Source organism: Trachypithecus francoisi, unplaced genomic scaffold (assembly GCF_009764315.1).
Source record: "Trachypithecus francoisi isolate TF-2019V2 unplaced genomic scaffold, Tfra_2.0 Lachesis_group5, whole genome shotgun sequence".
Classification (NCBI taxonomy): domain Eukaryota; kingdom Metazoa; phylum Chordata; class Mammalia; order Primates; family Cercopithecidae; genus Trachypithecus; species Trachypithecus francoisi.
Genome location: NW_022681470.1, coordinates 10696950 through 10710447, shown reverse-complemented (window position 1 = coordinate 10710447; position 13498 = coordinate 10696950). Strand labels below are relative to the sequence as shown.

At 41.6% G+C, this 13498-nt stretch overlaps 1 protein-coding gene across 8 annotated transcripts in view; it reads left to right on the top strand.

Annotated features, from left to right (window-relative positions):
- RYR2 (ryanodine receptor 2) overlaps positions 1–5817 on the top strand; it is an 805689-nt gene extending 799872 nt beyond the window's left edge. For all 8 annotated transcript variants that reach the window (XM_033200167.1, XM_033200166.1, XM_033200162.1 and 5 more), the window contains 4 exons: positions 92–156; positions 2298–2398; positions 3268–3319; positions 4367–5817. In XM_033200167.1, coding sequence (XP_033056058.1) covers positions 92–156; positions 2298–2398; positions 3268–3319; positions 4367–4462 — 314 coding nt within the window. In that variant the 3' untranslated portion in view covers positions 4463–5817. The remainder of the gene's footprint in view (positions 1–91; positions 157–2297; positions 2399–3267; positions 3320–4366) is intronic.
- Positions 5818–13498: the final 7681 nt, after the last annotated feature.

Here is a 13498-nt window from a genome sequence, read left to right as displayed (position 1 = left end):
GTACATCTCCCCTTTCCCTGAGGGGATTAGCCAAGGAACTGAATTATTCATTGCTTGATAAAGATTAAATTGTGTTTTTATTTAACACCAGGTCTAATTATCGATGCTTTTGGAGAACTAAGAGACCAACAGGAACAAGTGAAAGAAGACATGGAGGTAAGCTTCTCCATTCATGACTCAGCCTTTTTATTGTCCTGGGCCCTGGTTTTCCTTACTGCCTTTATCAAGAGAATCATGAATGTGGGAAGGAGGAGGGGAAAGGGCACAACTCATGGTTTCACTAGCCTGTTTTCCATTCAAGCAATACATATAGTTGAACAGCATGGTCGGCTGAAACCGTGGTGGACCCCACGTGCATGCAAACCGCAATAGGACACCATCCTTTCCCTCCAGAAGTGAGGAGATTATTCATTCAAAACCAAAGATTCAATGACAAGTAAACAGATGATTACAGAGCAGTGTGGTGAGTCCTTTATAGGAGTAAAACCCTGAGTGCTAGGGTCTCCAGGGCTGGTATCTGATTCATTCCTGGATGGTCAGGGAATTTCCTAGAAGAAGGGATGTCTGAGCTGAGGTCTGAAGACTATGGAAGTCTGTGGGTTTGATAAGGAGAGAGGAGGACAGTTTGGGCAACCTCCCACCCCCTTCTCCCACACCATGGACATCTCCAGGGGTACCATTCACAATGGGATCTTTGAGCCCATCGCCACCTGAAATTATAGACCAAGACTGATTTTAGGGAATTTGACGTGCAGGTTTTTTTCTTAGCAGCCTCAGTGCTACCAGATGCAGATTAAATTCTGAGGACGAGGCCAGAGAGGAAGACCAGTGAATGAAGAACCTAATCACTCATTTGAGAAATTTACAGTTTAGTATATGGGCTGTGGGAAACAAGAAACGGGCTTTAGGCAGGGCAGCCAGATGATCAGATTAGCATTTTAAAAAGATCACTGTGGTTTAAAATGTGAGGCATGAACTAGAAACTGGCAAGAACAGGGACAGGGAAGTGGACTGTCAACATTTTCCAGGTGGGAGACTCTGAAGCTTTTGCTAACGAGGTGTCACTTGGGAGTTGGGCAAGTACTGCCTGAATCCATCTAGTTCCTGCATCCTCAGTGAGGGACTTGGTGATTGACCAAATGCAGAGGATGTAGAGAATGCAGCAAGCAAGGGGTTATCTAGGTTTCAGGCATTAGCCACCAGAGGGATGGTGGCATAGTTAGCTGACACAGGTAACCCAGAGGAAGAACAGGTTCATCAGTAAAGCTGATGAGTGTGATTTGAGCCAGTTCAATGGAAGAGACATCATTGCAGTGGTATGAAGACCTGATCAGTTATTCTCCCCAATTGTTCAGTGTGGCCTATCAGCTGTCAGCAGATAGGGATCAATAAGGCAGGAAGAATTTTATACACTGTGATAATCATCTTGATTGTAGTTCCTAAAATACAGGACCTCATAAACATGCTTCAGATGGCATAAAACAGCTTACAACTGGTAGGGAAAGATGAACACCAGAGTCACATGGGACAGTTATTGAATACATTTGAAATGATACATATACAATTCCAATAATAAAATAGGGGGTCTGCTTCTCCTTGGGTTTTGTGGACCAGGCCTGTCTGCAAGGGGCAGACCTAAGCAGGTGCCTCTCTAACAGGCTGCTTAGGAGAGGCATGGTCCAGAGAAAGTGGAACCAAGAAGACCAGGAACCTGGTCCCCAGAGTTGAAAGTTGTTCTCCATACACATCCACTGGCTAATTCTGTACCTAGCACAGCACCTGGCAGACCCTCACTGAATTGTAGATGGGATGCTCCATAGCTTGATATTTGATTTGGCCTTTTCTAAAGGAAAGTGATCTGCACCTTTTCCCCCTTGGTCATCAGACTTTGGGTGGGTGGGTACTAAGTTTGCAGTTTCAGTTGAGGACACAGTTAATCCTGCTTAGATAACTTTAGTCAATGTCATGAACAAGAGTTGATCACTAAGCCTGGACATTTTCACCTAGGCTAGAGAAAGGAAGAGACTTTGCTTTGCGGCCATCATCATCCTCCTCCTCTTGTTCCCTGTCTGCATCTGCTACTTATTGCTGCTGGTACCTGTGTCATTTAAGCCAACACCAAGATATAGTTACAGAGACAGTTCTATTTATATTTGTGGGCTTGGCATGGCCTCCATGTGATGATCTTTGACGTGTATGGAGTGAACCAAATAATAGCTGCCCCTACATGGCGAGTTGTGTTTTCCTTTTGTTTTGCTTTCTGAACTCTGACGTTAATGTTTCCCTTTGTTTTCTAGACCAAATGCTTCATCTGTGGGATAGGCAATGATTACTTCGACACAGTGCCACATGGCTTTGAAACCCACACTTTACAGGAGCACAACTTGGCTAATTACTTGTGAGTGTGCCCGTTTCAGAATCTTCCACCCTCCAGTAGCCGCCACCAGTCCCCACCCATCTCAGAATAGAGAGGTTTTTGTTTCTTGTTTAAAAAACAATTGCTGCAGATGCTTTAAGAGAAAGACCAACAGCTAATGGCTCTCTTTTCCTCTGGAGTAAGATTGACTTAAGTTGCAGCTCTTCATGTAAATGATAGTTTCTAGAACTTGAAATGAAGAGGTGGACAGGGAGGAGCAGAGCCTCTCTGCGAGTCTTGGTCATGTTTCTCATTTTAGATAAGATTTCCCAGGCTGCTTCCTAGGGAGAGGTGAGTCTCCGTTTTTCTTCTTACAGATCTTAAGAGGACTTTCAGATCTCGACAGGCACTGTTGGATACCAACTTAAAAGCTGCATTTCAAAAAATATTAATACATAGAAATCTTTCCATTACTTGAGATTAGCCAAAACTATAGTTTGGTAAAATGCTATTCTTACTCATTTTTGGACCCAATTGTAGTAACAAACAGAAGAGATGCCGAGTAGCATTATAGGGAAAAAATTGGTCTAACTATACTCAATGGAACTTGATCAGTAAATTAGAACTTCTCCTTAAGCTAGTCTTCAGTTCTAATTCATCCGTGTTGATTTGATTCCGACCAATGTGTATATTCCTAACTTGAAGCCTCTAGGGTCAAATAGCAACAGATCAGAAAAGTCAGGTCAACAGATTCCTCTTTCTGGTACGCTGTAATTTTTCCAAAAATGTGCATGTGGTATTTTCTCTGTGTGGGCCATAATTGAATGCAGCATACAATTTATCTAAACATGCCCTGTTTATCCTAATATTTCCATACAGTTCATTTCTGATCAGTCTCTCTGCATCTGTAGGTTTTTTCTGATGTATCTTATAAACAAAGATGAAACAGAACACACAGGACAGGTAGGTAAATTATTACGTATCATCTTCTGAAAGAAATTATAGAGAAGCTCTAAATATCAGAACAAAATGAGTGCATTAAACAGTGAGGGATGGAATTACTTTCAGATATTAGTTGTGGTATCTTGATATAAAGTTCCTGCTACGTTGAATGAGTATGGAAAAGATTGCCTTTGTTACAGTAGAATTCTATACTAATTTTATGTAAAACAGTAAGCTTTTACTAACTGCAAATGCTGGATTTGAGTTTTGAATTCCATTATTTTAAAAAATTGAGTTCTTAATTATTGCATAATGTCCTTGATTGTTTAATCAGATAGATGATTTCCAATCAACTTCAAAGTATTATGTACAATGCATATTAAATGTCTAAGGCATTTAAGCTATTTGAAGTTCCTCTTCCAATGTGCAGTTAGTTTGAATTTGAAGGATACAATATTTTAAGAGAGCCCTCAAAAGCATAAATGTATATTTATACACACACACATATACATATATATTTTTGAGACAAGGTCTTGCTGTTTTGCCAAAAGGCTGGAGTGCAGTGCCGTGATCAGGGCTCACTACAGCCTTGACTTCCTGGGCTCAATAAATCCTCCTGTTTCAGCCCCACAAGTACCTGAAACTACAGGCATGCACCACCATGCCTGGCTTTTTTTTTTTTTTTTTTTAATTTTAGTGCAGACAAGATCTCGTTATGTTGCTCAGGCTGGTCTCGAATGCATGAGCTCAAGCGATCCTTCCACCTCAGCCTCCCAAAATGCTGGGATCATAGGCGTGAGCCAGTGTGCCCAGCTAACATATTTTTAATCATTATTATGGTGAGGATGAAGACTGTTACTAGAAGTTAATAAGGTCTGGTATAGTTAGTTAGGAACCATCTACATGAATGTGGACTTCTCTATTCCGTGTGATATAGGTAACAAAATTGAGTTTCTACCTTATGTTTTGTTAGCACACACTTAAGGGAAAATGTTAATACATTTCCTTGACTTTTACAGTAGCACACACTTAAGGGAAAGTGTTAATACATTTCCTTGACTTTTACAGGAATCTTATGTCTGGAAGATGTATCAAGAAAGGTGTTGGGAATTTTTCCCAGCAGGGGATTGTTTCCGGAAACAGTATGAAGACCAGCTAAATTGAACTCAGACCCCAATCACCTCTCAAAACTAAAACCCCACCCCTTTCTCTCCCTCTCTCAATTTCTCTGCTCTCTTGGAAACATTTTGCTGATTGTGTGAATTGCCAGCGTTGTGTGTTTTCTGGGAGCATCGAAACTCTGTTTCGGAAGACCTGTTTCCCCACCCCCCGCCACCTTCTGTATTTACGTTGAGACTAAACACGGAAGAATAATCTAAATTCATACTCAGACAAAAAAAGGAATTCTGGAAAGAAAACCATTCTGGACACTGTCGTAACACACATAGACAGATTTTCTTCTGAGGCTCCTGGCGTCTCCTCGAGCTACGGGACCTTCACAGAGACGCGTGGCAGCCACACTCACCTGGCCTCTTCATTTCACCATCCTGGAAGGAAGCTGTCTAATGGTCACAGAGCACTGTAGCACTCCACAGACTGCCATGGACACCAGTTGCAAAGGGAAATAGTGCCTTACTCTATGTGGGTTGAGCTATGCAGAAGATACGTGCATGAAAAAACATCTTTATTTTCTTTATGTCGACCTTTCTTTTCTTAGATTGATTTTATGAGGTTTTTTTTTTTTTTTTTTCTCCTTTAGTCTTTTCTTTGGTGGGGGAGGGTAAGAAAAGCAGTTTGCACCTTAAAAAGAGAGAAAAAAAAAAAAGCGGGTGGTGTCTCAGGATGAAAGGAGGCTCTTCTCATTCAGCTAAATTCACATTTGCCCTCCCCCCCCACCCCCGCCATATGCTCCTGCTATTATTTTGGTAATGCTCTGATGCAACATTGCAACTTTATGAAATCTTTGTATGAAAACAAAAAGACTGCAAAAAATACACTTTCAAAAGAAACCATTCATTGCATGTTTATTATGCAAGTTTAAATGAACAAAGAAAACCTTCGGAAACAAGTTGATCAATGTGAGAGAAATTTCATGATAATTATATTCATAGTAATAAAGTGTTGTGGGCTTAATTGTATATCTGGAGCCAGTGTCATCCACCAACAATGTGATACGTTATGAACTTGACAGTAGTTTTGGGCTTTTCTCTTTCTTTCAGCCACCTGTGATCAGTTTCGTTGATTAAGGACTTCTTGTCAGGTCATTTTTTAATATTAAAGCTGAAGCAATATCCATTCAGGGATTTCATCAGTTGCATCACAAAACACGGATGATGATATACATCACTCCATTTTTTTCCATTTTGAGTCCTTTTAAATGTAATGCTAACCTTTACAATTAAAAAGTCAGATTCAGAATGGAAACAATGTCATTTTGCAAACATTGGAGCTCTTTTATTACAAGTCTGCTTGTTAATTTTAGAATTGTAAAACTGCTCTGATTAAACTATTTAACTAACTTTCTCATCCTCTTCTTTCTCCATTTAACTTACAACTGGGACTCATAAAATCTTGAGCTTCTAACTTGAGGTGGATATAGGACAATCTCAAACACTGCACTGAGACTAAAGCTGTCAGATTTCCTGGCACCTCTAAGACTGCTGTTGTATATATCATTGTGGGACTTCAGAGTCCCCAGGCACCTGGCCTACCCCTGTCATTTCCCTGTTATATGGATCAGGCAGACCTCTTGAAAACCTCCAATGACAGAAACCAAAAAAATCGCTTATCTCCCAGATTATTTAATTCTTATAGAACTCTCATTTTAGAAAGCTCTTCCTTGCTCAGGGCAAATTCATTTCCTATAATAGGAGTTCATTTTCTGTCTTAATATGAAAGAGAATCAGCACCCTCGTATGTGGTGTATTAAACATTCAAAAACCAATTGAACATTTGCTGTGTGCAAAGTACCGCTGTGGGTACCGGTGACTTCTCTGTCATCTTACACCTTACCAGCTCAACATCACAGTGCTAGTCTCTAGATTTTGCCTTTGTCTTCTGGTATCACTTTTATGTGAGGAAAGGAATAAACTTGGCTGTACCATAGGAATTTTCAAGCCTGTTCAGGGAGGTGATCTGATGCTCTGAAGACTCTGAATAAAATAAATGAGGTCAGCTCCACAAAACATCAAAGAGTGCACTGCCGTTTGCCATGAAACACTGCAGAGCAAGCATCTAGTGGAGAGGAATGAATATTTTTCCAGGACATAAAGTCCACTGATAGATTCAGGTGTTCTAGTTATAATGCCCAAATCAGAGGTGACACAAAGCAACAGTACAGGTGGGAGGTGACTGAATAAACGCATAGCTGCCTCTAGATTTTGCAGGCTCTTAAATAGGCTCTCCTGACGGTGCCCAGCTCTAAAGTTCTGGGAGGTGGCAGAAGGACTCTGAGAGAAAGAGGTGCTGGGATTTGGGACACATGAGTGTTGGAAAAAGAGGAAAGGAATAGAGCTGGTTACTGGAGAAAGTCACACTTCCCAGCCTCCTCACTGGCCCATTAGAGGAAGACTCCTCTTCCCTTCTCAGGGCCTCCAAAGAGAAGAGGAAATTTTTCTTTATCAGCATGAATTCCCCCAGGAAATGCCTCAGTGAATCTCAAACACAATGTAGCTCTCCACTTCTCTAATTCAACTCAGGACTGCGTGACCCAAAGTCAAGAAATGGAATCCTTTTAGAAATACTAGACCAATATTCAAACATTCACCCCCCCAAAAATTCTAATGAACGCCCACATATCCCTATTTCCAGCTACAACGCTTAGAGACATCATTCTGTCCTTATTTCATCTGTTCCTCTCCTTTTTTTCCCTTAGAAACAGCTTTTGCATCTACGCCATAAAATAAGTTTATATTCACAATTTAAGTTGAAGTTTTCCAAATGGCCCGGTCATCAATGTCCACTGGTGCTCCTCGGATGGTCATTTTTCGTGTACAGGAGACAGTTTGTTCTCAGTCCCACAAGAACTCATTTAAAAGTCATATTGTAATGAAAATACTTTGTAAAAACTATATCTTGGAAAATTGTACATGTTTTCACTGTCTTGCTTCACCAGGGAAATGTTCATATTTTTCTGAAGCTCCTGTTTTCTGGGTGAATATACCAATTTGATACCTGTTGTTGTTAAGGTGTTTGGGTGGCTGTACGTGGCGAGTGCCTTATTTACTCCGGGCACAGTGAAAGAGAACTTTTTGAAAATACACTTACCCAAACACGGAATGCAGGTAAACTTGACATGGAACAGGCTTGAACAGTTAGACATTCCCCAGATTATTTCATACATCTCCATTGTGTTGTGAAGAGAATGACCTCACTGTCACCTTCCTGATAACATTTCTGCCCAGCACTCAAAAATGTCTATGACAGCCACTGGTTCAATAGCATCCTAATCTTGATAGGAGTGCATGGATGGAGTCAGGGCTTTTTAATAGCCATAAATATTAATAGCACACATCTCTCACAGAACAAAGTTCAGTATCCTTTCATCTAAAATGGTATAATTTAATTGCATGGCTCATGTGAATCCAAAGCAGGTAATTAAAAATAAATACTTAAAGTTTCATGTTCGCAAAACCACGGCGTTTCACCTACCAACCCTGCATGCCCATATGTTCCAATTCCTTTCATAAATTTTATATTTATTTTCTTCCTGGAAATCTATGAACTTGATGTATGTGCATACTATCTTCATTAAGCACGGCTAAAATAGGCCTTTTAATTTTTATTCACAAAAAAAGAATATTTTTATAGATCTGGTTAACAACATATATAGTATAACAGATAATGATCCTAACATGAGCAATACTATATTGATGTGTAAGCAGAAACTATTATTTTTTTTAAAAGACCAAACCTAAAAGTTGTTCCACATAATTTGAATTACCTGCGGTTGAGCCTCATACTAAAAAATCTATAAAAATTAGATATACATCATATTTTACATGTAAATTCAGAAATGTAGATCTAGGCAGATGTAATGTCAAGAATAAGAATGATAGATGACCTTGAAATGATGAGACTCTTAATTGCCAGAAGGAGAAGTTGGAAATATCCACTTAAACTTTTAACATTATGGCCAAGCTATAGGGCCTCCCACCTACACAAAATGAAGATGAATGAAACAGAACCCTTGTCAATATCAGTAAAAATTCATGACCCAATTATTGTCAGTTTATTCTTTTATTTTACATGCAAGTAGAAGAAAATCAATTAAACAAGTTTTTTTTTTTTTTTTTTTTTTTTTTTTTTTTTTTTTTTTAAGCCAGTGAGGAACTGGTAGAAACTCTTACGGTTTTGTTTAAAGAGTATAAATTATGAAATGAATTCCTGCATATTAAAATGTCATGAAGAGTAAGTTCCAGAATGAGTTGAGGCTAAATGCTACACACACAAAAATAGTTTAGCCTGTAATTGCAACATTTTGGGAGGCTGAGGCAGGTGGATGACTTAAGGTCAGGAGTTTGATCACCAGCCTGACCAACATGGCAAAACTCCCGTCTCTACTAAAAATAAAAAAATTAACGGGGCATGGTGGCACATGCCTGTAATCCCAGCTACTCAGGAGGCTAAAGCAGGAGAATCACTTGAACCCAGGAGGCGGAGGTTGCAGTGAGCTGAGATTGTACCACTGCACTCCAGCCTGGGTGACAGAGCAAGACTCTGTCTCAAAGAAGAAAGAAGAGTTTGTATTCTATACTTGGCATAACAAACAAGAAATGAATTGTTCCCTGTTTATCATATGTAGTGTCTACAAGGTATCCTCTTAGCTTGGGTTTTCATGACTCTAACCTGAGGCAAAGACTGACATAATTATGCTTCACTGGGGCCCCTACAACTGCAAGTATGAGGAAAGCAGTGCAGTGAAAGACATGCAGCAATGCTAACGAATGCATGAGCACCCTAGCTGCTGCTCTACCACGAGCCAGGAAGAGCAACAGAGCTGTTCAGCAGGGGCCTCCAGTCGGAACGCTGGAGCTTCACCAGGCATTCTGTGAAGAGAAATAGTGTCTTGGAGTCGTCCAAGGGAGGGAGAAAGAATAGGAATGAATCTGCTACTTGTCTTCCATCTCTTATTTCTTACTGGTCAAAGGTCACCACAAGGCACAGCAAGTCTCCCTCCAACTGCTGGATGGAATCATCCGACCTCTAGGAATTCACTCTGGATACTGGATCCATACCCTGTAGTAGGCAGTTATAGCCAAGGCTGGTAGTAGCAGAAGGGCCAGAAACCCTGGGTGCAGCTGGTCAGCCTGGCTATATAAGGGGATCCAAAGGGCCCAACATGCCAAGGACAAAAGACTGGGCAGCCCCAGGCAGAAGAACCATGAAGAATGTCTGGTGCAGGAAGTGAAGGTGGAACCAGTGGCTGGAAGCCCAGGAAGCAGGTGGCACCAGTGAAATCTGAAGAGGCACAAGAGGTTTGAGTCTGAGGCAAGTATCCCTCACGTGATTTTTCTTTGACTTTTTATATGTTTTAAATGTTTAACAATAAAAAATGAGTGACAGGGAAAAAGTAGCTGCTAAGTTTGGATAATATGGAATAATGCTAACATATCACAGAACAAAAAATACTATCATCTACTTCTATTTCCTCCAACAAAGAGAATGGTACAATTATTTGTATAAAAAAAAAACATAGACGGTCTGCTCAAATTTAAAAAATACAAGTTCCCAAAGACATTTCAGAAAAAAAAAAAAGTTTTGATTTTGTTCCAAGAATTGATACAACCACTTGTTAGAAGCAATAAAAAGATAACTTTTACCCATTTTACCATGGTCTTCTAATACTTCTGCCCAAGAGTAGGCTAGGCCACTTTGGATGGTTTAGTGTTCCCATGAGAAGTGTTTAAGTACAAGCTGCACCGTAACTTTTCAGTATTACAGAGAGCATGCTCAGTTTAGATGCATAAACGTCATCTGGAGGCAGCCAGAGGGAACAGCTCCTACCCAGGGATCCAGATGACAGGTGTGCTCTTAACAGATCTTCAGAGGGAGGGCACCCAGAGTGGACGGAGGAAAGACACAGAGCTGGGCTGAAGGGGAGGAAGCTGGGAACACTGCATGGGGCTACTGTACACTGGAACTCATTCCTGGTCCCCAACGGCTCCAGGGAAATGGGTCAGTTGAACTGGCAAGGAGCAATCCATTCTCGCCACAGGCCTACAGAACCCCAGCAGGAGGAGACCCCTTGACCACCATGAACACTCAAGTTAGCAGGGAGAGCTGCTTAGAGAAATGGTAAGGGCAGCAAGCCAGCTGAGGTGCAGCCCAGAGGGTTTGCTGCAGGAGCGTTTGTAGCAGAGCACAACCAGGGACGGCCATCCCCCAAGGCATGGCTTGCTCCCATAGGAGACTTTAGCCCTAGGGAAGCTGTCTGATCTGAACTCCGCAGGACAGTCTTGCACATCACAGAGGGCCAGATCGACCTGAGCAGTCTTGCACATCACAGAGGGCCAGATCGACCTGAGCGTCCCTTGGTCTGCTGGCCTCTCCTGGGGCCCCAGCCTGGCCATGCCTGCTTGCAGGGCAGTCTTAGGTGCCCTGGGGGCTAGCATCATAACTTCTGTACTGGCAGACTTGCCTGAGGAGTGGAGAGCTCCAGCAGGGTGGATCCTAGAGGAGGGTCCCCATAGGGACCCTCTCCCCACACTGAGGCTTCCCCTAGGCCCAAGGCAACTTCTCACATCTCCTTGCTGGCACGTGTCTTTGTGGGCAGGTTTTGCCTTCCTTGCCCTGCCAAGCACACAGGAGTGCAGTCTGCCCTCCCACCTTCATCATCTGTCATTGCAGATAAAGCTCTGGTGGGCATAGAGCCAGCCAGTCCCATCATTACCTTACCATTGTGCTAACATGGTGCAGAGAATAGCAGATCCTCGCAGATCCCTGAGTGACCACTCCTGTTTGCAGGGCACAGAGGGGCCGCCCAGACTTGGGTCCACCAGTGCCCTCCCCCTGAGCTAAGACCACCTCTACTGCCACTGCACACATAGTTGCCCGCAGAGGCCCCTCCAACTGGGTTGCCTCCACCACTCTGGTGAGTGCCTGCAGGGAGGCAGGCACCCCAGAACCTGCTAGCACCCTGGCACCCATGAGTATTGCAACTGCTGCTACAAGGATAGATTCTGCTGTCACCATACTATGAAACATTTTGACTGACAACACCCTTCAGAGTATAGTGATCAGTGGTCTAGGAGCACCTTGGCCCCCCAAGCACAGAGGATTTCTAACTCCAAGGAGCCAGAGAACAATCTCGGGCCCCAATACAAGTCCCCCAGAGATAAGGTACAGCAGTTTAGTAGTTGGGAGCTGAGTGCTGGCACCCTAAATATCTTCCAGAAATGAAGCCAGTTGGCCAAATCCACCTTATTATACCACAATCAAATCCTCAAATTCATGAGAGAGGATAAAAGAAAAAAAAACCATCCATAGGTCAGCAACCTCAAAGACTGAAGGTAGATAAGCCCACAAAATGAGAATGAATCAGTACAAGAATCCTGACAATTCAAAAAGCCAGAGTGGCTTCTTTCTTCCAGACAACCACATCACTTTTCCAGCAAAAGCTCTGAAGTAGGCTGAGATGGCTGAAATGACAGAACTAGAATTCAGAATATGGAGTGAAAGGAAGATTACTGAGCTTCAAGAGTATGCTGAAACCCAACCCAAGGAAGCTAAAGATCATAAAACAGTGCAGAAGTTGACAGACACAATAGTCAGTACAGAAAAGAATGTTACTGACCTGATAGAGCTGAAAAAACACACTACAAGGATTTCATAACAATTGTGAGTATTAATAGCAGCACAGCCCAAATGGAGGAAAGAATCTGAGCTTGAAAACTGGCTTTCTGAAATAAGACAGTCACACAAGAACAGAGAAAAAATAAAAAGGAATGAACAAAATCTCCAAGAAATATGGGATTATGTAAAGAGACTAAATCTATGACTCATTGGTGTCCTTGGAAGAGATGAGGGGAATAGAACCAACTTGGAAAACGTATTTCAGTATATGATGCAAGAGAACTTCCCCAACCTAGGTAGAGAGGCCAACATTCAAAATCAGGAAATGCAGAAAACCCCAGTAAGATATGTTACAAGGAGATCATCCCCAAGACACAAAATCATCAGATTCTCCAAGGTAGAAGTGAAAAAAATGTTGAAGTGAAAAAAATGTTAAAGGCAGCTAGAGAGAAATGTTAGGTCACCAACAAAAAGAAGCCCATTGCACTAATAGGGGATCGCTCAGCAGAAACCCTATAAGCCAGAAGAGACTGGGGGCAATATTCAACATTCTTAAAGGAAAGAAATTCCAACCCAGAAATTCGTATCTAACTAAACTAAGGTTCATAAGTGAAGGAGAAATAAGATCTTTTTCAGACAAGGAAATGCTGAGGAAATTTGTTATCACCAGACCTGACTTATAAGAACCCCTGAAGGAAGCACTAAATATGGAAAAGAAAGACCATTACCAGCCACCACAAAAACACACTGAAGTACACAGACAAGTAGCACTATAAAGTAATCACTTAAACAAGTCTGCAAAATAACCAGCTAACATTGTGAAGACATGATCAAATCCACACTTACCAATACCTTGAATGTAAATGGGCTGAATGCCCCAGTTAAAAGACACATAGTCACAAGCTGAATAAAGAACCAAGACCCATTGGCATGCTGTCTTCAAGAGACTCATCCCATATGCAATGACACACATAGGCTTAAAAAAAAGGGGATGGAGAAAAATCTACCAAGCAAATGAAAAGCAAAAAGCAGGGGTTTCAATTCTAGTTTCAGGCAAAATGATGGACTTTAAAGCAACAAATATAAAAAATACAAAAAACAAAAAACAGGCCATCACATATGGTAAAGGGTTCCATTCAACAAGAAGATCTAACTATCCTAAATACATATGTACCCAACACAGAAGCGCCTGGATTCATAAAGCAAGTTCTTTGAGACCTACAAAGAGACTTAAGACTCCCACACAATAGTTGTGGGAGGCTTTAACACCCCATTGACAATATTAGATAATAAAAACAGAAAATTAACAAAGACATTCAGGACCTGAACTCAGCAGTGGATCAAACTGACCCGATAGACATCTGCAGAATTCTCCAAGCCAAAACAACAGAATAGACATTCTTCTCA